We start from the raw sequence: 25,446 nt of genomic DNA, 5'->3' as shown, positions 1-25,446 counted from the left end.
CACGGACCATGACACAGCGAGAACCCACGCAAGCACGGGGAGAACACACAAACACACAGAAACAGTGCTATGCATGATTTTTAACTGTGGGGGGAAACCAGAATACCCAGAGAGAAACCACTGCAAACTAGTCAGAACGTGGATTTGAACCCAGGACCTTCTTACTGTGAAGCAACAGCACTAACCACCATGCCAACAATCTAGGAAATACAGGAAAGCTATGATTTCCTGTATTTGATGCAGACTTTTTTTGTTTTTGTCCTTGACAGGTTAATCCACAATAAATAGCAATAGCATGCACGTGGTGTGTGTGTAGTTGTCTGCCTCTTATAACTCCAGTGATTTTCCTGCAGTTTGAAATCTTGTGCGATCTTGTGAATTTCATGAGTTCAGCAACTAACCACTCTCACTAGATTGTATCATGTCATCTCAACAAGAACAAATTAAGTTGTTGAATTTCATACAGATCCTTCATGATTTAATTACATTCATAGAAACATGAAATTATTGTGTTCAAATTACAAGTTGGACTTTTTAATGTAACAACCACCCAATTTACTTTTTTCGGTATACCAAAAAAAGTAGAGGTGGCTGCTCGACTTGACTGAGATGGATGCCTTCCTGAAACCACGATCCAAAGAGCGTGAGACTGAAACCCGTGCAGTGTCGCGGGATTTAACATTGCTATATTATTGACTTACTTCACTTGAACATGATATGAAGAATTTAATGCATATCATGTAGTTTCTACACTATACTTTAAAGCATGAGGCATTTGTGTTAAATACACGCAAGATGCTTACGTAAATCTAAGAGCTGGCCAATCCCTTTTTTTCAGTGTAACCATCACCCCACCAAGCTGTCAATCAGCACTAAAAGAAAAGTAGGAAAGCTATGATTACAAGGCTTGATACAGAATTTTCTTTATTTTTTTGTCCTTGACAGGTGTGTGTATGCTTTTCAGCCTCTTATAACCCCAGTGGTTTGAAATCTCATATGACCTTGTGAATTTTCACGAGTCAAGGCAAATACCTACTCTTCCTAGATTGTCATGTCATCTCAACAAGAATAAATAAAGTCACTGAATTTTATGCAGATCCTGCATGAATTAATTACATTTACCATAGAAACATGAAATTATTTTGTTCAAATTAAAGTTAGACTCCTGTAGATGTAACAACCACTCAATTTCATTTTTTTTTGAGTGTATCATTATGTCCTATTCTGAATTTCTAGAAAATACATGGCAGACCATTGGAGTGCATCTCGTTTGAGGTTTCTAACATTAGCAGCCTTCTTTTGAAATTTAAACTCTCCCCTTGATTTTAAAGTGAAGCCTGCGCTATTCATAGTGTATCAGTAATTCAAATGCAATTTCATTTTGTCAAATGTGCAAGTAATTAAAATTCTAAGTAAGGGCTGAGGTAAAGTGATGTTTTTTGGGATTATTATTATTATTATCAGACCTGATCAGACCTGAACATTAAGCGTGGTGTCTGTCTGGCAAAAGCATTGTTTTTCAAGTTACTTTTTGGAAAGCCAACCCCATGCTTGCATGAGAAGAAAGTTTAGCTTGAGCAACCAAAGGCAATTGGAAAGGGTTAAGGTGAGGTTTTGGTCAAGGTTTAAAAAAAACTGATGAAAATGAAACAGGATTATTACTCTAAACAACTTGAAAATGATGTGAGTTCAAGCTTCCCAAGTCGGTGCTTCCAACTTCTGAATTGCACAACTTCACCAACCGCAGGCAAACAATTCAATTTAGTTTGTTTAGATGAGAGCATAAATATCACTGCTTTGTATCAGACAACAGCCAAGGGTTTTTTTTACCCTGAAGTCATAATATGATATTCTTGTTTTTATTACGCACACTGTGTTCCAGCGTAAAAACCCAAGTTCAATTTGTTAATCTAATATTGATTTCAAAAATAGGAATGTAAATGTTTTAGAAAAAATGCTTGTTAGTACATAGTTTAATAAAGTGATAATCTTTAGTTGAGAGAACTTGGGTTTTTCACTTGCCAAGGAAACCGAGCCCACTGCATGTGTAGAAAGGAGACAGAGGAGTGGCTCAGTAATAATAATGAAAGTTGCAGATTTGCCTTTCCTGTTTTGCTCTTCTTTGTTTTATTTTTGTTTTTGTTTTGTATGATGTTTTTTTTTTACTCATCTGTTGGCCTAAAAACAACCTTGCAGTTCATTCAAAATTATTCATGTTTTGAAAACAAGTGGGGAGTGACGAAAAGATCTCACTATTGCCAAAGCTTCAAATGGAAACATTTTGTCTGAACATGAAACACTGCCGGGTTTGACTAAACAGAGTATGAGTATGAATTTCTCTATATTAAGCATACGTGTAGGTTGAAAAACTACAATAATATACTGCAGTATCACTTTGTGTGAACCTTTTAACAAGAGAACATGCGATTCCTTAATTTTCTTTTTAAAGAGTTTTGAAGCCGATTTTGTAAGTTTTCTTTTTAGTTTGTGAATAGTTATGTTTGTGAATAACACATGCACGATGTGTTTTTTTGTTTTGGTCACAGAACACTGGATCGTCTCTACAGGGTGGGCCATTTATATGGATACACCGTACTAACATGGGAATGGTTGGTGATATTAAAGTCCTGTTTGTGGCACATTAGTATATGTGAGGGGGCAAAATCTTCAAGATGGGTGGTGACCATGGTGGCCATTTAGAAGTCGGCCATCTTGGATACAACTTTTGTTTTTTCAATAGGAAGAGGGCCATGTGACACATCAAACTTATTGGTAATGTCACAAGAAAAACAATGGTGTGCTTGGTTTCAACGTAACTTTAGTCTTTCATGAGTTATTTACAAGTTTCTGACCACTTATAAAATGTGTTCCATGTGCTGCCCATTGTGTTAGATTGTCAATGCAACCCTCTTCTCCCACTCTTCACACACTGATAGCAACACCGCAGGAGAAATGCCAGCACAGGCATCCAGTATCCGTAGTTTCAGGTGCTGCACATCTCGTATCTTCACACCATAGACAATTGCCTTCAGATGACCCCAAAGATAAAAGTCTAAGGGGGTCAGATCGGGAGACCTTGGGGGCCATTCAACTGGCCCACGGCGACCAATCCACTTTCCAGAAAACTGTTCATCTAGGAATGCTCGGACCTGGCACCCATAATGTGGTGGTGCACCATCTTGCTGGAAGAACTCAGGGAACGTGCCAGCTTCAGTGCATAAAGAGGGAAACACATCAATTTCAAATATCCAGTGGCCTTGATGTTTCCATTGATGAAGAATGGACCCACTATCGTTGTACCCCATATACCACACCAAACCATCACTTTTGTTGTTCCAACAGTCTTGGAGGGATCCATCCAATGTGGGTTAGTGTCAGACCAATAGCGGTGGTTTTGTTTGTTAACTTCACCATTCACATAAAAGTTTGCCTCATCACTGAACAAAATCTTCTGCGTGAACTGAGGGTCCTGTTCCAATTTTTGTTTTGCCCATTCTGCAAATTCTGTGTGCCGATCTGGGTCATCCTCGATGAGATGCTGCAGTAGCTGGAGTTTGTAAGGGTGCCATTTGTGAGTAGCTAATATCCGCCGAAGGGATGTTCGACTAATGCCGCTCTCCAGTGACATGTGGCGAGCGCTACGCTGTGGGCTCTTGCTGAATGAAGCTAGGACAACCACTGATGTTTCTTCATTAGTGACAGTTTTCTTGCGTCCACATTTTGGCAAATCCAACACTGAACCAGTTTCACGAAACTTAGCAAGCAGTTTGCTAACTGTAGCATGGGAGATGGGTGGTCTTGTAGGGTGTCTTGCATTGAAATCTGCTGCAATGATCCGGTTACTGCGTTCACAGATATCAACATAATTTCGACCTGCTCCTAACGTGTTAACCTCTTCGACATGTCAATGGCTGTGAACAAAGAGAAACTTGTAAATAACTCATGAAAGAATAAAGTTACATTGAAACCAAGCCCACCATTGTTTTTCTTGTGACATTACCAATAAGTTTGATGTGTCACATGGCCCTCTTCCTATTGAAAAAACAAAAGTTGTATCCAAGATGGCCGACTTCTAAATGGCCAACATGGTCACCACCCATCTTCAGGAGTTTGCCTCCTCACATATACTAATGTGCCACAAACAGGACTTTAATATCACCAACCATTCCCATGTTAGTACGGTGTATCCATATAAATGGCCCACCCTGTATATCCGCTCTATATTTGATGAAGTGTGGGATTCCCTCAGGGTGTCCTTCAGAGGGTGCTTCAGGGGTACATTATTGTGGGCTGTGCTGTCCTTGTACAGCTACAGTGAGACCTTGGCTCTAAGCTCAGCCAAGGGGTAGAGGGTGTCAATTCGGTTGTCGCAGGTTCTAACAGATGATGTGGTTCTATTTGCTTTTTTTAGTGGTGACCTCCAGTATTCACTTTGCAGCAGAACGTGAAGCAGCGGGAATGACAATAAACCAATTAATCAAGTCTGAGGCTATGGTTCTCGTTTGGGGTGCCAACTCTGGGGATGAGATACTGCCCCAAGTGATGGAGCTCAAGCATCTCAGGATCTTGTTCACAAGTGTGGGTAGGGTAGTCTGCAATGACAAAGATGCTGAGCTGATTTTTCAAAAAGAAAAGAGCCCTGAGTGTGAAAGTGAAGCTGATGATTTATCATTCAATCTGGTAGAGCACAAATAAATAAGATCACAGATACAATCAGCAGAAATGGGTTTCTTCCAAAGGGTGTTTGGGGTTTCCCTTAACAACAGGTCCTCCACATCAAAAAGAGTTGACTGAGCTGCTTTTGACGATGGCTTGTTGACCTGGAGATGGAGGCGAAGTGTTTTGGATATGTCCTCCTGGGAAAAATCCATGGGGCAAACTCTGGACACGTTGGAGAGAACAGTTCTCTTGACTTGTTTGGGAAAGCCTTTGCACCTTCTTGTAAGGAAGAGGTCATTGGTGAGAGGGATAATCAGCAGAAAATGGACGGATGAAATAATTATGTCTCCTGAGACTCCCTATCTTGGAAAAATTTCATGGTTTTATTTTCTCCATTACAGGCATCTGGCCTTCATTATTGCACAGTTTCAAAACGATGATAATTTTGTCCTTGGAATCAAGGACTAAATCACCCTAAAACATCTTCTCAGTATCTGACTCCATAAGAAAAGAGGAATGGATTAATATAGAAGAGAGTTCCTTTATGCAGATATTTCCAAAATAAGGTCACAGGAGGTCTACTGAGTTTGGTGTCTGTATGTACACTGTAAAACCTGACCAGTTAAGTTAACTCAAATGATTTGGGGAAACCGATTGCACCAATTGATTCAAGTTTTATAACTTAAACAGTTTTGGATTATTTAAGTACTTTATTAGAGTCCCAAGAACCCAAAGCAAATATGATAATGTAACTCAAATGCATTATGTTTATTTACTCATTGTTTTTAGTATGTTTTAACTTAAACCATTAAATTTGTTGTACTAAGATGCTGTATTTATTCAAACTTATTTAAAGTGTTACATGCTCATATTCAAATTAAGTTAAATTAACTTAAATAGTTGTATTTAAACAACTTAATCCATTTGGGGAAACCGATTGCACCAAATGGTTCAAGTACTATTAACACAAAACCAAGCTATTGTTCTTTCCATTCAGTTTTTATTAACTTTAACTGCAGAGAAAATACAGAATGAATACAACCATACTTTGAGTCATAACCTATGACTGCTAAAGCCATTATCAAACAAACAAATAATTAGGCATTTTAAAACTTGCGCTTTTAGGGAATTTTGAATGTTTTTTGTAGCATTTTGAAAATCAATTAAATATACAAAACACACATTTAGGTGTACATCATATAAAAAACAATAGTCTAGAGGCAATTAGAGCCATAACAATCACAATTTTAAGTAACATTTAGTATAATAATGAAATCAGATGCACTACAGCAATGCAACTATAGAAAACAGCTGAACTAACAAAAAATATTCTCAAAGGTATTTGTGGCTTCTGAACAGTTTTGCCCAGACCTCGAATCAAGTGAACTGGCACTCATCACACAATTAAAAAATAAAGCTTGAAAGTATACTGTACATATTGACTAATTATCAGTTATCTTCCAAAAGATTTCCATGTAACTAAAATATGTTTTTAGAAATAAGCTTAAGATTACACACTATGTAAAGATTTTTTTCAATCACAAACAAAACGTCAAATATGGATTGTCTCCTTATTCTTAGCTTTCTCCACATTGCTTTTTAGAAAGCTAATTACCCTGAACAAATAAAACTATTGAAGCCATTCACAGATAACTGAAAAAGCACGACTATACTGACAGTGAAAAACAAACATCATCTACACAAGCTCATTTTTTAGTGTCTGCAATTTTGGTTTTAGTTGCTTTCTCTCATCGTCTAGCTTCAGCAACACTACTTGAATGAACTCAAAAAAGCCAGTACACTTCTCAGGATAGCTCAGATGCAGAGCATAGATTAGCCCAAACAAACACACCAGGGCATCAGTCCATGAGTGATGAGTCATAACAACCTGATCTTCAAGTACTATGAACACTTGGCGTGGTGAGAAAGGAACTCCTCCAGGCACCTCCTCTTCATCGACATCAGCAACCAGAGCAATTGTGGCGTCATAGAACTCAATTTCCTCCTATAATACACAGTGCACAATTATTCATCTGTAATACCTCTGTTAAAAGTATAAATACAAATGGTCAGGCACCTTTCTTCAGTTTTTCAAATTCTATATATCATAACATGTTTTAAATTGACAGTGAAGGTTCATTTTTCATTCATCCAGTCAAATCAAGGATGAAAGAAGTTTATAAGTCATTCAACTTCACGTCTTCAACTTTCAACCCAAGTCCAGATGACTTATAAACTCCTTTCAACCTTTTTTAAATTCAAATGTGCAAATTATTGTAATACCCAAGTACCTTGCATGTTTTGAAAATCTCTGAAGAATCCTCCTTGAGGTACATTGGTAGGCCGGCCAGAGCTGCTGTTCTAGTTGCATAGATGTCGTTTTTGTCCTAAAAAATAAATAAAATAAAGATATATATATATATATATATAAACATAGCAATGGCAACTGCCAAGCAAGCAGAATAATAATTAGTATTTTTAAATACCTGTTTTCCATATGCCAACAAAAGCTGCTCCATCCTTTCACCGACCCGTCCAGTTTTCCTCTTTTTGTAAAGTCCAATCAGCTGAGGAGCATAATCATCCAGTGCAGCATAAAACACATGTGGCAGATTCTGATTGGTGATCCGATGAAATTCAAAGTAGAGCTGAGGAGAATTCCAAAAATATTATAAGCAAAACACAGCATACTATATGAACAGCAAATGTTATATATGTAGTTGTACTTACCTGTGTCTCATGAAAGAGTGCTGGCCATCTGTCCTTGAGCTCTGATACAGGAGGAGAAGTGGTGACAATCTCTTCACGCCGGAGGGCAAAAGTGGGCATCATATGCTGATGAATGAGAGGGATGTCTCTTTCTGCTGAGGTCTTCTTGAACTCCTCTACCATCTCAAGTCTTCTGGTTTCCAGAGACTCCCTTGTTTCTCCAGAAGGATAAGAAGGAAGGAAGTTGACCTCACCTCTCCTAGGTCTTTTAATATTGGCCCTTGGTGAAGCTCCATCTGGGTTTGTTCTGCTGCGCTTTCCAGCATTCACAGCAACATCCATGATGCCAGCTTTAGCCAACTTCTTTCTTTGGTTTCCCATTTTATATCTCAGGCTATTCTTCCACCCTTCCCACCCAGTGTCAGAATTCCTCTCTTTCAGACAGGGATGTTTTCTAACTAAAGCTTCTGCAGCCTTGCCAATTTGTGTTGTACTAGGGTATGCTTTTAGTTTGTAGATTTCTTCCCCCATTGTCTCAAGTATGTTGTGTTTTTGATCTCGTGTCAGCGTAATTACTTTCCCATTTTTATCAAATGCTGCATTACCCTCTCTTAATACATGTTCCACTTCATAAGAAAATGGCGGAACAATAAAAACTTCTGGCCATCTACTAATACGCTCTGGTGAATCTATGGTATCAGTGCTATCAGTCTGAAGGATTGTGTCATCAGTGCTCGTTGAAATCCGGTCAAGCTCAACTAACCTGACAACTTTAACAGATGCTATAGCTGGCAGGTCTTCTATTTTAACCAAATTACACAAGGCATTATCAAAATCTGGGTCATGAAACTGAAGCCGAAAGTCAAAAGTAAAATTTAGCCTAGATTTGATCGCATCTATGAGGGCTTGCACACTGTTTGGACGAGATGGCAAAATAAGTTTTTCAGCGTTATCCTTATCAAGGATGACCCTTAGCTTCAATATTCCTGTTGCCTCCATCTGAATTTGTTATTTCTGTAACAGACAGGTTTCACATATTATAGTGGCATTTTAATACATGTTTGTGTTTACAGTTATTTGCAAAATATTAATTGTGCAAAAATATAAAAACATTTATGTGAATACAAAAAAACTGAATAGATGAATTACCTTTGCATTGGTTCAGAAATTGGTGGAATCAGCTGATGTCTCAGTTCTGTTTCTTTAGTCAGACACTGGAATGAAATGGTTTGTTGTTAGAATGAGTTCATTTGCTATCTTGTAAGCAACATGCGGTCAGACAGTTGGCACAGAGATTTTACACTGTGACGGAGACCCCTCTGTTGATTCTCTGCTACTTCATATGAACGCAAGTGCTCAACGTAATAAGTGTCATAGTCTTTCAAGAGAAAATAAATGTTGTTTCTGATGAGCAGTACATTAAGAATCTCTTTGAACTCTGGCAATGCAGCATAAGCACCTGTGCATACAAACATGCCAATTGCAAAGTTTGTGCCATTAATTGTAACCTTTTTTGTTGCATATATTGTGTCACTGTCAGCAATACCTGAAATAAATAATTGTGTATCTGCAGGTAATGATGAAATGTACAAAGACTCCATTTTGGATGTTTGCACAGGTGGTTTGAAAAACGTTGATGAGGACAAATAAAATGCCATCATGCTTTGATGTCTCTCTGCCAAAGTTTTTAGTACATTTTTGTAGTTGTGAGTGTCATGAACTATTTTTTTGAAAACCTTATGCTTTCCCTCAAATCTCATTGTCCAAAGATGAACTAAGGGACCAAAGCACTTTATTAAGTGTGGGTAATGCTCGATGTAATGATGCTTTGGCCTGAATCGAACATTAGGAAACACTTCCTGAAAGAGTTGTCTGTGATCTAATATTTTACAGGCCATGTACTGAATGGTCTCGTCACTAAAAGTATGAGACATGGCAAGCTGAACTACGTCCTTTAAATCCATTAGCACTTCCCAAAAAGTGTCTCTTTCTGGAACTTTGGAGCCAATGAGAAGAGGCAACAGTCTAAGAAGGGCATGATTTTCATGCCCGTTCCCACCAATGGTCCCTTGCCTGGCAAAATTTGAGGGTATTGGATGAGGGCGATCAACTTTGTCAGAATGTTGGTAGGGAAAGCGCAGAATTGCTCTGTTTAAGTCTTCTAAGGTAAAATATCTCTTAGAAATCAAACCTTTTAAACAATGTGCCAACTCCACTGGAACGACACCTTCAAACAGGTCGTGTAGGAGGTCAGGTGGGAAGCCTGTGACAGGATGGAAGAAAGAGAGATGGTCAGAAAGAACACAGGGGTTTTTAACACCATAGTTTTCCTCAATGTCATCATTCTGAAGCTCTTGCACAAGATTATCATGAGCATCTTTTGTTCTCATTACATAATTCCCTGTAACAGCATTTTCAGTTTGCATTTCTGTTTGGGTGGCATGACAAAACCTACAGAAATATGTAGACCTGAAACTCTCATTGAAACCAGCAAGTCCATGGGCAGCAAGGTTGTCTGCCACAACAGAGTAGACAGTGCCTTTAAGACATTCACCAAGAGTCTCAATGTAGACACCTACTTCTTCAAGAGTTTTCAGATCATTTAAGAGTGGTGACAACATTTCCTTATACCCAAACTGGCGTACATCATTGGAATTGCACAGCAGAGCAAGCTGAGTGTAGTGTAGAGCAGAACGAGATTTAACTGGAAAGTTTGCCAGTGTCCAATAAACTGCAAAAACTTTATGTATTTTCTTTGAGGTACCAAGTGGGTTTGCGATTTCAAAATCATCCACGTAAAGTATTATTGACAATTTCTGTCCCTCTTGTGACAGTAGAACATTTTCCTGGTAGTAGGATCCATCACAAAATGACATGAAATGTCCAGGAATCTGTGTGGGTGCTTGTTTAATTTCTTCAAGCACATCATTTTTTTTCAACAACAATTGCAAAGATGTGAGAATAGGCACATACATATAAGTGTGCTTTGACGATTCAATTAAATACTCCACAGGTTTGACATATGGAAAATTTGCTTCGTAATATGATTTCCTCCTCTTTGCTGTAGATAGTGGTCCTTCAGATGTGACACATTTATGTAAAACATTACTATCAGAAACTGCCTGACAAATCTCATCCACCAGTTTGTCCGTATATGTACAGTTGTGCTTTTTCAGTATATCTACAACTGATTTTCTAACCAGAGGTACTGATAACAAAAACAACTGATCAATATGCTCAATAATCTCCTGTGTTGCTCTCTGGGACACATGGAGAATGGTCTGCATTTTCAAGAAAAATCCAGCCAGATTGTATTGCAACTGCTCTTCTAAACCCTCAATTCCACTGATTTCACTGGTGGATGCCACTTGATTGTCATCTGATGACTCTATTGAATCAAGTTGCATGTCATCTTTTTGTTCTACATTTATAACACTTTGCACAATGCCTTCATTGTAACTTGTTGAATTTTGGTGGTCTCTGCATTTGTGGGCATTGAAGGTTGAGTATACATTGGTTTTAAAATTGCAGTTCTTGAAAGGACATGGAACAGTTTCTTTTCGTTTTAAATGCCCCCTCAGATGGATAAACATTTGGCTTTCAATAAATGGCTGCTTAAAATTACACACAGGGCAACAAAATCCATATTTATTCAAATCTAGATAAGAACCGTCTTTTCTTTGTGTGGGAGTGTGCATTCTTGACATGTGTATCTTTAATGAATTAAATGTACTAAATGTACACATGCATGTGTTGTAGAGACAGGGTAAGGGTGAAATTGTGGAGTACTGACCATGGTTGAGCCGATAATGCTTCAACAACATGACTTTTATGGCAGTAGAAAAACTACACAACTTGCAATTCCACATTTTGATGCCAAATCGTTTTAAAATCACCTTTACTGGCTGTCTTTAGTGCAGTGCTGGATGATCTCTCGGCATGCTACTGCTCCTTCAATCGTCAGACTGTAATAACACAAAGCCATGAGGACAGAAAGCTAGCAGAACAGTTTTTACTTTTAGACTTTTACTTCACTTAAAAACAGTCAACCTGGATAACACAAGCTTTGAAAACAGTAACTACAGTTCATTTTCAATTCAGGTTGGTCAACTACTCTAAATGTTATGAAATAATAAAGCAATTTTACATAAGTGAAGTACACAATAGGCTAACCCTTGGAAAGTACAGAGTCAGAAACGTTTAGGTTTGGTGCAGTGCAGCTTTGAAAAGGTAAATTATTTCACGACTAAAATGCCACTAAGCATCATATTTTAAATTTGTGAAGGTGAACTTGTCCAGTAAACTCTTAAAATGAACACTAAATAAATCTTCTACCATTTTCACTGTGTCAAAAGTAGGCTACATTTGAACTTGATAAAGTTCAGAGTCAGAAAAGCCTAAACACTGATTTTACCAAAGGTTTTGTGGCATGCAGTTTGCAAAAATTAGACTACTTACCAACTATTTGATTGAAACAAGCCACCAACCGTTAATTTTTTAAATTGTGAAGGCAGACTCCATACAGCGCTAGGCGGGAATTGTGTGCTGGCAAGCTAAGTTACGAGCTACTACAACAAAGTAGTCTGATAAATTACAACAAAGTACAACTAAAACAAAGCAGTCTGATAAATGTACGCTAGAAGTAAGCATTAACAAAAAAACATAAAAATAACGTTTATCTTGTACTTTCCACTCTTGCAAAATTTCTCTTGACGAGACTCGTGTCTCATGGCCGACAAGTCCAGGCAAAACGCTGGGGGCGGGGCCGTGGATGATGACTAATACAAATGAATTAACACTACTTAAACAGTTTAAAGCAACAGTACTTAAAACGTTACAAAAACATCATGTGTACTTATTACAATAAAGTTATTATAACATATGTATACTTTTGGGTCTACCTAACACACTTCATGAAAGTTACTTTAACTATTTTTCAGAACTGAGTAAGAACAACTTACTTCTTTTAGTAAGATGCACTGTTGGGTTTTACAGTGTATGCACTGCATTGGTCAGCTCAATTTTTTATTAGCTGGCATTGTGTTCAACCTTTTAGAACGATTCATTAAATGTATGCGCTTGCCTTGCAGCAACATGTTTCCAGCAAATCTGGTCCAGGCCACATTTCAGCAGGTATGACCTCTGATGACACAAACTGCAGTTTCAGATACAAAGGTTTACATTTTGTAGGACTTCTTTTATAAGAACAACTCTTTCTGTTCCTTGGCAACAGTATCGAACAAGCAGCGATTACATAATGAAGCCCAGACCGACAGTGCGTCAGGCCCAGTCAGAGTCCACCACACGGCGGGCACTCGTCTACGGTATTCAGGATGACAACGGAACCGACATCCAGAACTTTGCTCTTGACCTGACTCCGCCCCCTGATGTTCTCATACAGACACGAGAAGGAACAAGTGATGGAATGAACGTCCTTGGAATTGTTATTTTTTCAGCCACCATGGGTAAAAAAAATGCATTGTTCTTATCTGACATTTCTTGAATACATCTTGCCTGAAATAAAGAAATTTAAATGATTTTATCCATCATTGTTTCAGAGGTTTTTCTTTGTTTTCACAGGTATTATGTTAGGAAGGATGGGGCCAAATGGCAGTGCCTTGGTAAACTTCTGCCAGAGCCTGAATGAAGCTGTCCTTAGGATTGTCGCCATTGTTATATGGTAATTGTAAAGTATTATTTTTTCTACTTGAAAAAGCTATGAATGAAAGAATTTTCTAAGAAACATAACCAGCATCAGCCGTTTAGACAAGAACTCTACGTATTATCATCAGAATCAGGTTGAGACATGGTTAACCTTTCTTTCACTTTCTTTATTGGATGCTTCAAAGTGAGAATGAGTCTGAGTGCAAATAGCAAATTATTATTACCTAATTACAAAGGAATATCCAAGTAAATCATTTTCAGAGAAACTGTTCTATTAAAAAGAATCGTGACGAACCTGAACTGCCTTATAGTCAGGATGTTATTGTTTGGAGGATCTTATTCTGTGATTAGAAAGTGTTTATAGAGCCACAGCATCTTATACAGTTCCAATCAAAAGTTTAAGACCACTTGAAAAAAATGGCAAAAAATCACATTTTGCATGGTTAGAGCTTTAACGTGCAAGTAGAAGAAATGGGAGTGTGACAAGACTTTTTTTTAAGTATGCAATTTATTGAAAACAACACTTAAGTTGAAACAGGCTGATTTACAGCTGATCAAAAGTTTAGGATCCCCCCCCCAAAAAAAAAACAAACAAAAAAAAAAACCAAAACAAACCCCAAAAAAAAAAAGATATCAAAGTTCCAAACATGAACTCCGTAACGAGTAGTTCCACCGTTATTGTTGATCAAACAACAGAATTAGAATGACAACAACGGATTTTGAACTAAATTAACAGAATTAGAATGACAAGAATGGAATTTGAATGAAAAGAACTGAATTAGAATGAAATTAACAAAATTTGAATGAGAAAAACAGAATTAGAATGACAAGAACGGAATTTGAATGAAAACACCAGAATTTGAAAGAAAACAACAACATTTGAATGAAAAGAACTGGAATAGAATGAGAACAACGGAATTTGAATGAAAACAACAGAATTTGAATAAAAAGAACTGAACTAGAATGGAAACAACAAAATTTGAATGAAAAAACAGGATTAGAATGAAGAGAATGGAATTTGAATGAAAATAACAGAATTAGAATGACAAAAACAGAATTTCAATGAAAACACCCAAAGTTGAAAGAAATCAACAAAATTTGAATGAAAACAGCAAAACTAGAGTGAAAATAACATAATTAGAATGAAAACAACAGAATTAGAATGAAAACAACAAAATTTGAATGAAAAAACTGGTTTAGAATGAAGAGAACAGAATTTCAATGAGAACAGCAGAATTAGAATAACAAGAACGGAAGTTGAATGAAAGCACTGGAATTTGAAAGAAAACAACAAAATTTGAATGAAAACAACAATATTTGAATGAAAAGAACTGGACTAGAATGAAAAGAACTGATTTTGAACAAAAACAACAGAATTAGAATGACAAGGATAGAATTTGAATGAAAACATGGGGATTAGAATGAAGAATTTGAATGAAAAGAACTGAGTTTGAATGAAAAGAAAAGTTTTAGGATGAAAACAACGGAATTAGAATGAAAAGAAAAGAATTAGAATGACAACAACGGATTTTGAACTAAATTAACAGAATTAGAATAACAAGAACGGAATTTGAATGAAAATAACTGGATTAGAAGGAAAACAATGGCTTTTGAACGAAAACAACAGAATTAGAATAACAAGAACGGAATTTGAATGAAAACAGAAATTTGAATGAAAACAACAGAATTAGAATGAAAAGAACTGAACTAGAATTGAAACAACAACATTTGAATGAAAAAACAGGATTAGAATGAAGAGAATGGAATTTGAATGAAAACACCAGAAGTTGAAAGAAATCAACCAAATTTGAATGAAAACAACAGAACTAGAGTGAAAATAACATAATTTCAATGAAAAAACTCGCACGTAGAAAACATCTCAGGTGGGATCTGCTTGTCATTCAAGTAACGTTGGAAACCATCAGAACCATTAAGGTTACATTTTTTTCTCATCAGAGAATAAAACTTTCTTCCACCTTTCAATGTCCCATGATTGGAGCTCTCTTGCAAAATCCAAACGGTCAGTTCTGTGGCATTCAAGGAGACGAAGCATTTAAAGCCGTTTTTAAAGCCCTTCGGTCTCAGATGCCCTCTGATGGCTATGGGGCTGCAGTCAGAACCAATAATGGCCTTAATTTGGGTCAAGGATCGTCCAGTGTCTTGATGGACAGCCAATTGGATCCTCCGGCTCAGTGCTGGATAAATTTTGGCGGGTCTTCCAGAATCATTTAAAAAATTCGAAATGACTGTCTGTGTGTGAGAAACTCTGCTTATGCTCAACTCTGTTAGTTCAACATCAGAATGTCATGACAGTGTGACTACCTGACAGAAAATGACAATGAATCCAAATTTTTGCATAGATTTGGGCTTGTAAAGGCATGTGGTACTAAACTTTTGATCAGCTGTTAAACAGCTGTTAAACTGTTTCAGTTTAAGCATTCTTTTCAATGAATTGAATACTCAAAAAATGTTTTGTCTCACTCCCATTCCTTCTTGTTGCATGTTAAAGCTCTATGCTATATTTGGAACCTTGTTAAGATCGAACCATGCAAAATATAATTTTTTGCCATTTTTCAAGTGGACTTTTGATCGGGACTGTATATGCACATTAATAAATATTAAAAATGTGTCAATCTAATATCTACACATTAAGTAGGATTAATTCCACCATTATAATCTGGTCATTTATCCTAGTATATTATGTTATGTGTATGCAGGTATATTGTAATTTAATAGTTTTTTCAGAGAAAGAAAAAATAAAGGATTTAGTCTTAGACAATCCTGTCACTCTTACTTTTAAAGCTCAATTGCTAAAACTAACTAGCTCCTTCTTGTCTAGATTTCTTGTCTGGTTGTCATTCAGCTGACTGATGGTTGGACAGACTGCACGCATATGTTCACATGCCCCTAATCTAATTATTTTTTTTAAAAGGACATTGGTGTTTCTTAGTGTAAAACTCTGTGTATGGCTTCTTTTCTCCCACCATCTCATAAAATCTAAGACTTATAACTGTCATTTTGACACTTGATTGTCTTCATCTCCTCAGGTATTTTCCATTTGGTATTGTTTTCCTGGTGGCTGGAAAGATCCTGGAAATGAGTGATCCCTCAGCCATGGGGAAGAAGCTCGGTTTCTATGCTATCACTGTGGTGTTTGGTTTGGTGCTGCACGGCTTGTTTATCCTGCCTGCTATGTACTTCTTCATCACCAAAAAGAGTCCCATTGTTTACATACGGGGAATCCTGCAAGCCCTGCTCATTGCACTGGCAACCTCCTCCAGGTAAAGAAACTTATTATAGAGAGAATGAATGCGTTACAAAAGGAAAACATCAGTAACTCATTTTATCATCTCATATGTGAGTCAAAATAAAACATCCCCGAGTCTTAACAACACTTATTCTTTTCTTCCTTTTTACTGGAACCTTTACTGTGAAAAATCTCAAAGGGCTGTTGGCTGATCAGAAAACATCTGGTGTGTGGGAAGAGAGGGAAAAGTAAAAGAGCATTCCACGTGTCTTTAAACAGACTCCACTGATGCTTGTGTATCATGTGTGCATGCTGACAGATCATATTCTATAACAAAAACAGGCTTTAGTTTTAATTTAGATGACCATGTCAGTGTTTTTGCATGTATTTGGCAGACATTGTGTTTGCTGTGGTAGATCTGTGACTGCCTTCATTTGTATCTCGTGTGTAAACGAATGAAAACAAGTTGTAGGTAGGGAAGCTCTAAAGTGAAAAACACAACAGTATACTTTAGAAAATGCACCTCAACAATATGTGATTTGACATAAACTGGTTAAACCTCTCCAAAAGCACTGCTATGGTCTATTAATGTTTTCTATTCTATTTTCTATTCAGTTTTAAACAAATCATTCCTTGTTGCATACGCAGACTGACAAAGACGGAGTTCTTCTGAGGTCTTTGGGGTCAGATTGGCTTCATCACGCATGCATGTGTTTGCTAGACTCAGATTAGTAAAAAGCATCTGCTGCATGCTGTCATGCAAAGCATTATTATTCTTAGTCAGCATGAATGAACAGATTGTGTTTGTTTGCATGCATACCTGAGAGAAATTAGGAGGCTTCATATTTATTTTTTTTATTAGCTGTCCTCTCTGTCTTTTTCTTCGTTTTCCTCAGCTCAGCCACTTTGCCTATAACCTTCAAGTGCCTCTTAGAGAACAACCACATTGACCGTCGCATCATCCGTTTCGTGCTACCCGTGGGTGCAACCATCAATATGGACGGCACCGCTCTCTATGAGGCTGTTGCAGCAATATTCATTGCACAAGTTAATAATTATGAGCTGGACTTCGGTCAGATCATCACCATCAGGTCAGTAAACCTTTTTTAAATGTAATTTTAATTGACTTTATTTATTTTGACAAAGCCATGTAAGTATCATTGAATATTTTTAGTCATTCATATGCTTTACATTAATCACGCTGGAAGTCCTGTTCTGATCAGAGGGCTGCACTAACTCAGAGCAAGCATCACCTTCTGTGTCAAACTTAACCACCTTTCATGTCAAGGATCATCTCTGGTGGTTAGACCTCGGTGTCAGGCTTAATGACCGAACAGCAGGTTTCAATTGAAGGGCTTGCAGTGTCCAAAACAGAAGGTATTTATCTTGCAGTGCACCACGAATTTGTTCAGGAGGTGGTGAGGAGATTTAGTGTACCATCCTGCGTTTTCTGAGGAAAAACATTCGCTACAAACCACCTGAACTGTGATACGTAAAATCGTGTTTTACGTATCACACAACACACTGAAGATGCAGGAGTGGGTTTTTTTGCCACATCAACACAATGCTCATCACCACAACACCCTGTTCATCAGATTTGTCTCTCAGGGACTTATTTTCCTTTCACAAAATAAAATTCAAGTTGAAGAGTTTCAATTTTAGACAGTTGTCAGCAGCTGAAATCTGTTTATAATGCTGCTTTATGTTTTTGTGTTGAAGCTGAAAAAATGTTTGAAAGCCCATCCCAGTGATTCACTGTTGCAGCAGAGAGCTGCTCAAGCACAGCAATGGATGCACGTAAAAGAATGGCTCATCATGCTGATCATCACAGAGACTCAAGCTCGAGAAAGAATACGCTGATGAATGTATTATTGTGCCTGCTGGTGTGAATGACAGCCAGACCTCAGGCTTCGCCGAAGTGAGAGGCTGCAACTTCTGAAGGGACTTTTTAAATAGATTGTTCCAGCGTAATTCATCAACCACATCAAACTATGGGCTAAAAACTAAGCTCAGTAGCCACACATGTAGTTTTAATTGTCTGTCATATCAGACTACTATGTGTAAAATGATGCTCACAGTGAACATTGCTGTTGGATAGTTGGTTTTGGAGCTTTATAAGGGAAATGTAGACTTCTACCAACAAATCTATTGAAGCATACTGATGCCTTCAAGATTAAAACAAAAAAAGAAGAAGTAGATAAAATAAGTTTCCCTTTAACCACTACTTATAAACACTATTTCTGTGTGGGAAACAACATCTACTGGTGCTGAACATGCAGAGGAGCTTGCTGGAAGACAGATGTGGAAAAATAAATCACAGAAAACAAACAAGGGCTTATAACAGACGGAAATAAATAAAAATAACAAATAAATGGCTTGCTGGCATTCCTTGAGATAATAAATATAATAAATGAGATGAAGTAAACCAACACTCTAATACATTTTCTCAGTCAAGTGTCTCATTTCCCTGTGGACTCTGCTGGTGATAAGAAACAAGTACTACAGAGAACTACAGGCTCCCATGGTCTGGTTGACAAAATGCTGATGGAGGATACTGTCTTTCTGAGATTCTTTAGAAAAAGCAAAGAAAAGTAGAACTTTTCTCAAATTCAGTATTAGTGTAAGAGGCTGGCCCTGCAGATGCTTTCTTCCTGTTTAAGGAATCTTTGAGCTTCTCTCATTCCTCTAATTTCTACACTTCTAAAACATATGGAGGACAGAGGAGAGAAGAGGCTTCTGTAGGAACTATAACCAAGGATGCACAGATGTATCTTTTGCTGAAGTGTCTTTACCTTCAACTCTTTCACATTGTGTAATGTTGTGAAAATAATTAAAAGTGGCTGTAAAGAAAAAAATAAAAAATGCCATGGGCACTGTTACCCCTGTGTACACCTATATATGGGCTATAATAAAATTATTTATGACGCAGGTGTATAATACATCATGTTTAATTGGTTTTCATTGCTTTAAAATGAGGCTCCAAATGCCTGTTTCCTTGACTCCTCGCTCCTTGTGTTGTCTCATTGCCTCCTCTGCTCAGATCTGTGGTAGAAGGAACTAACATGTGAAAACTGAAAACTTTGTAAATCTCTGCATGAGAACCAGTTTTTCCATAAAATTAGAAAAATTGACAAGCGGAGGACAAAGGAAGGCTGTCATTAGCCAGAGTACGCTTTTATAGATGTAGTATAAACATGACAGCTTATCACTTATCACTGAAGAGCCACGTGGCCTCAATAAACCAGTATATTCCCGTGATATCATGGTTGAGTTTCTGACCCTAACTCCCATTTCATCATTTCACCCCAGACTGTGGTGTAGTGAGTTGTGGGATCATCTCTTCGTCAAACTCTGGAGCTGCACCAGATATCCGATGTGCCAACATTTTACACCAGATAAGAGGCTTCCCAATTAGACAGTTGCCTTAGAGACATTATTAACATTATTGTGTACTTTTGGGGCCAGGCTCACCTTGAGATATAATCCACAAAACAAATTAGGCAAGAAGAGTCTTTAATTTACTTTAAAGTATTTGCATTCAGCACAAAAATGAACTAAACACAACAAATCCTGATGAACAAAAATAGATGGAAAAATGAATTAGAACCACCACATATGGGGGGAAAAACAATCAGTAAAAGTATGTGAGAATATCAGGACTATATTTGAAGTTAAAATTCCACAACAGTTGATGTCATGGACCAATACCTCTGTCACAGAAACATCTTCTTTCAGCTGCTCCCTTCAGGGGTCTCCACAGTGGATGATCTGACTCCGTCTCACCCTTTGTCTAGCTTCCTCTTCTCTAACACTAACCCTCTGGGTTACTCAGGGAGTCTGGTTGGCATAAATGCAAATTGAAAGCATTCTTTGTCACTTTAGGGGTTTATTTGGACAAAGAAGCAGTTTTTAAAGTAGAGCTGTTCTGCTTTGCCATATTTTCTGTCACACGTGTACTGTTTCAGCAGAAGAAGTCGTCCACTTTATATTTGTCATCAGCTTTTTTACTTTAATTAACTTCACCTCCCATCTCTCCAACAGCATCACTGCTACTGCAGCCAGCATAGGTGCAGCAGGAATACCACAAGCTGGGCTGGTCACCATGGTGATAGTGCTAACATCTGTTGGTCTGCCAACTGACGACATCACTCTCATCATTGCAGTAGACTGGGCATTGTAAGTTGCATATCACTTCTAAAATGTATTAAAGATCCAAACCGACAACAGCTCTACTGACTCGATTTCTATCGGTCCAAATAAAAAGTGTCTTAAATGTCTTCTTCTTTTACAGAGACAGATTTCGCACCATGGTCAATGTAATGGGGGATGCTTTGGCCACAGGCATCATGGCACACATCTGCAGAAAAGACTTCATGAAAGAGGGAGATGGGGTGAGTTTTAATGACAATATGTTTCAAAGGACTTGGGTAATTGGGGTGATTGAGCCCATAGTTTGCTTCTTGGGGCTGAAAACGTTATTAGTTCTGTTTCACGCATTTTTAGAGATTTGGCTAAGTAGTAGGCATTTAGAAGAAACTGAAGATTTAAGTGTGTATTTACTATAATTTTAGGTTTAGCCCCTCCCTACTTTCATCAAATCATTTGCAATCCTTTAGACAGCAATTACAACCCCAGTTCCAAAACGTTGACATGGTGTATAAAATGCAAATAAGACAGAATGAAATGATTCACAAGATTCCCATAAACCTTTAAGCTGAGAAAAGTGAGCAGCACTAAAAAGAAACAGCTGGAGGAACATTTTGCATCTAATTGGGTTAACTGGCAACTGATCAGTGCCATTGGGTATAAAGAGAGAATCTTAGAGAGTTTCTCAGAAGTAAAGAAGGGCAGAGGCTCCCTAATCTGCAAAATAATGCATGTAGAAATGTGAGAATATCTCATCATCTGCAGCACATAATAAAAATCTAATTTTCAAAGTCAGAATATTCAGAATCTGGGGACAGGTCTGAAAATGAGTAGTGGATGACTATGATTTTCAGGACCTGGGGCAGCACTTCATTAAAAACAGACATGATTAATACTACATAGGCTTAGGAACACTTCCAGAAATCACTCTCTAAACACAATTCAACATGCCATTCACAAATGTAGGTTAAAGCTGTATCATGCAAAGATGAAGGTGCATGTGAACATGATCAGAATAGCCAATTCTGATGGTGCCTTTCCAGATGTGAAAGCATCACCATCAATGCTGAAAGGTATGTAAAGGTCTTAGAGCAATATATCCTCCCGTCCAGACACTCCATGCCTTTCACCAGTTGAAAGCATGTGGAATTCAGTAAAAGGACTGGATGTTAGAGTCCCTGATATTGCATTGCTTTATATGGAGAGAATCTTGAGGGGTGGCTGTTATGAGGAAAGGCAGCCCAGAAACTTTACCAGCAGCACACATCGTTGTGTGCCTCAACATTTTTATTTTTTTTCATTGGGGTTGTAATTGAACAGTACAAAACGGCAGTGACTAATAATGAAATCTGATTTGTTAGTTGTTGTTGATGTTAGTTGACTGACTGATGCTCTGTGCAGGACGCGCCCCGCCTCTCATCCTATCACAGCTTCAGTCACCCTGAGTTTGACAAGTGGTTTAGAAAACTGATACAATAATTCAAAAATACTTCTATTGAAGGTAATTGGGGTTTAAATGGCTTCCAAATCTTTTGTGCACGTTTTACACAACATACAAAGATTTTGAGACTGAGCTAAAAAAAAAAAAATTGCACACAATTGATGAACATTTAAATAATGGGAAAAAATAATCTAATAATTTCATTATTTATTTTTGCCATTGGAAAAATGTATTTGTTAAAAACTAAAATGTATTACAACCACAAGAAGTGGCACTTCAATAGCCTTGGATCATTTTTCCTTTTCAACCTTTGGTTTCCTTAACAAAGAGAACCTTCTGAGCACTCCAGATTTTTTCAAGTAGTCCCATATATTATCCAATCTACAGGTACCTTTGATCTGTGAGACCAAAACAGCAATGAGCACCCCTCCTGTGATGAACTGCCACACCAACAATGGCAACTGCCGACCCCCTCCTTTAGGGGTCAAACACCAGTTCATCCCTCCTGAAGTGGCTCAACTCATACAACTGGAGGAGGGCGTTCGGCCGCTTTCAGACAGGAAGAAACCTCCAATTCCTCCGAGACATCTGAAGAAGAGCAAAGAACACTGCACTATAGATATGAATGGCCTTGAGACCAATGTATAGCCTCCTCTAGCAGTTTGAATGGTTCTCTGTAAGTTATGCTGAAAGGAGCGCAGCAGCAAAGGACACCCGTGCAGGCAGAAGGACAATACAGATGAGCTCATCTAGCTCCACAAAAACCTTTTAAAGCAAAGCAGTTGCAAAAGACTCCACAATAGCACATTTACAGTGGAATTTATGGCAACACAAGGACAATGATACGATTTCTATTATAAAATTTGTCCTTGGTCCTGTACCTGCTATTACTTGCATTGATTCAATAATTTTTATTTGATATATACATTTTTTATGACTTTTTGTTTTTGTTTTGTTTTTTGACAATGTATTTTTTTGTACTGCTGTACTGCAAGCAGCCAGCTGTTTGCATTATAAAAGATGAGACAGGATGTCTGCTTGGAGCTAAATGATCAGGAGGCAAAGTGAAATGCACACATTTTTTAAGTTTGCCTTAACAAAGCTGGTGGTGCTAGGCTGATGGTTATTATGGGACAAGAGGAAGTTGAGTGAACTGAATTTGTACCCACCCCTGTAGTGATGTTATAACTTTGATATGTGTTTAAAACAGAGATTAGAACTGTTTTATGTGTTTGAACAGCCTCAGGATCATTTGATTTAATTAAACTTTCTGGCATATTAGCAGCCTGAAAACATCCACTAGTAATTTAATTAAATGTTTGTCAGTTGACTTGATATCAAACAGAAATTGGCACATTTCAATAAAACATTAAGTTACTAACCAGCTCTTCCATTTCTGCTGTGTTAGTTGGTTATTTTTTTCTCATTTATGTAGTGAGCCAATAAAGCACTGGGGGAGCTTCCTCCTGTCAATACCCAACCTAAATTATTTCACCCAATCCCAACTCCAGTAGAAGAAGGGGATGGAAAACTACATGCCTTGTTCCATCTGGAAACGCATCTAAAAGTTGAGCTATTTAAAGGAGTTCAATAGTCAGATTTGGGTAACTTATGCTACAATTAAATTAATCCGACTATAACATACATGTAAAAAAAATGTTTTTGTAAAGTGACCTATATAAGTGTATCACTCACACTGGTTAGCAGCGTTGGGAAGGTTACTTTTAAAATGTATTCCACTACAGATTACAGAATACATGCCCCAAAATGTATTCTGTAACGTATTCCGTTACGTTACTTAATGACAGTAACGTATTCTGAATACTTTGGATTACTTAATATATTATCATGCTTTTTACAACTACGTGAATGTACTATTGCTGTGTGATTTATTACTATTACCGAAGGTCCGCGACTCCGAACTGTAGTAAAGGGACCTCTGACTAATACGGCGGGTTCATGTCGGGCTCTCTCTCACCCAGGAGGCACACAGTCGCAGAGAGAGAGAGCGCTGCCGCCTGGAACAACAGAACATAGCTGTCAAACAAACCCAAACAACCCGTGACAATATGAAACAGGAAAGTACCGCAGTGTAATCCATTTATTTCAACAAAGTAACCGTATTCTAAATACCACCTTTTTAAATGGTAACTGTAACGGAATACAATTACTCATATTTTGTATTTTAAATACGTAATGGCGGTACATGTATTCCGTTACTCCCCAACACTGCTGGTTAGTGACACACCCCACCACCACAGCTGTCTATTCCACGACTACTGGAGGTTACTGGCTGTTACTGGGTGACAGCCAGTAGGGAGCAAACACTTGCTAATTCACCACAGGGAGATGAAACTTGAATAAGTGAAAGAAATCAGTCAGAGACATCTTTGAATGGAAATTAAGATCGTAATATGTTGCACGGGCCTGGATATTCACGCCATTTTCCTTCACTAAAATATCTATATAACAACTGCAAAGACAGTCTAAGTTGCAACTAGCTAGTAACAAACACCCTGACCGACTGTTTAAGACCAAAGTCTATTTCTTGTTCATGTCATTTTATTCTAGTTAATAATAAGCTACTTTCATAAACCTCTTAGAACAGCACCATCTCCTTCTTCTTTTTTTTATTTATTGACATATCGTCTTACATTGAAACTGCTGGAAAATTGTGAACTATAGTTTCTTTCCACTGGCTTTGTCAGCAAACATATCACATATGTGCATGCGTAATACTTGACACAGGCACCATGATTTTACCAAATGCTTTGTGGACTGCTTGGTACCGTTTGAGATGGTGATATAACTGAAGATTTGACAAACTCACTCAAAGGGTATCTCAAACCTAACACAACCTAACGCCCATTTTAATTATTAAGAACATTTTCTTACTGTACATTTCAATTTTGTCATATAAAGGCAGAAATGTACTCTTCCAAATAGTATGTTTTCATCTGTTTTGTCATTCCATTAATAATTTTTCTCAGCTCTTTACACAGTAAATACCAGAGAATTCAGAGCATACAGACTGAGATGTGTTTTTCTCTGGCTAGTGTCCTGCCTTTTTTTATAATACTGAACAGATCTGCTATAGCTCCACACAGAGCAGTGACACTGCCATGTGTGGGAGAAGCTGCAGAAACAGCGAACAGATTTCAGCCTTTTCAAATAATTTATTCTTGTGTTTTTGACTGTCTATGTATGACAATATTGCATTCATATCAATAAAGTGAGATTTTATGCTGAAATATGTATCCTGTTAGAAAACATGAATGAACTAAAGGGTCAGTAAAATCAGCACTGGTTGAAGCTCCGGTTTTGTTGATAGAATTAAAATATTTCATTCGCAAGCAAATGTTATTAATCATAGTGGAAAATAATATGTATATTTACCTTCACTGCAGGTAAATCACTGCTTTTCAAGATTATTGCTATTATTAAACCAACTCGCTGGTAAAACATTACGATTTATCCAAACTGTTTAGTAATAGCAGAAAAAATCGTTATAATTTTTATCTTAAATTATCTGATCTGAAATTTCCCACTTGTGGGACTAATAAAAGTATCTTATCTTATC

The 25,446-nt window shown here is 37.5% G+C and overlaps 2 protein-coding genes across 4 annotated transcripts in view; one reads left to right on the top strand and one right to left on the bottom strand.

Moving 5' to 3' along the window:
• Positions 1-24,733, top strand: part of slc1a7b (solute carrier family 1 member 7b) — a 54,480-nt gene extending 29,747 nt beyond the window's left edge. For all 3 annotated transcript variants that reach the window (XM_086284320.1, XM_086284321.1, XM_086284322.1), the window contains 8 exons: positions 12,459-12,501; positions 12,602-12,833; positions 12,949-13,048; positions 16,080-16,313; positions 17,176-17,370; positions 20,321-20,455; positions 20,571-20,670; positions 22,254-24,733. In XM_086284320.1, the coding sequence (XP_086140446.1) occupies positions 12,459-12,501; positions 12,602-12,833; positions 12,949-13,048; positions 16,080-16,313; positions 17,176-17,370; positions 20,321-20,455; positions 20,571-20,670; positions 22,254-22,514 (1,300 nt within the window). In that variant the 3' untranslated portion in view covers positions 22,515-24,733. The remainder of the gene's footprint in view (positions 1-12,458; positions 12,502-12,601; positions 12,834-12,948; positions 13,049-16,079; positions 16,314-17,175; positions 17,371-20,320; positions 20,456-20,570; positions 20,671-22,253) is intronic.
• LOC147301498 (uncharacterized) lies at positions 6,168-12,072 on the bottom strand. Its single transcript, XM_086284324.1, has 8 exons — positions 11,827-12,072; positions 11,265-11,333; positions 9,560-9,631; positions 8,518-8,582; positions 7,390-8,382; positions 7,146-7,307; positions 6,951-7,046; positions 6,168-6,664 (listed from the first exon to the last, which is right to left on the bottom strand). The coding sequence occupies exons 5-8, from the start codon at positions 8,365-8,367 to the stop codon at positions 6,356-6,358; spliced, it is 1,545 nt and encodes a 514-aa protein (XP_086140450.1). The 5' UTR covers positions 8,368-8,382; positions 8,518-8,582; positions 9,560-9,631; positions 11,265-11,333; positions 11,827-12,072; the 3' UTR covers positions 6,168-6,355.
• Positions 24,734-25,446: the final 713 nt, after the last annotated feature.

This window comes from Aulonocara sp. 'chitande type north' Nkhata Bay, linkage group LG23, assembly GCF_057382095.1.
Source record: "Aulonocara sp. 'chitande type north' Nkhata Bay isolate Kocher_YH1m ecotype deep benthic linkage group LG23, A_spYH_male_GT1.1, whole genome shotgun sequence".
NCBI classification, from domain to species: domain Eukaryota; kingdom Metazoa; phylum Chordata; class Actinopteri; order Cichliformes; family Cichlidae; genus Aulonocara; species Aulonocara sp. 'chitande type north' Nkhata Bay.
This window is presented reverse-complemented; position numbering and strand designations above follow the sequence as displayed.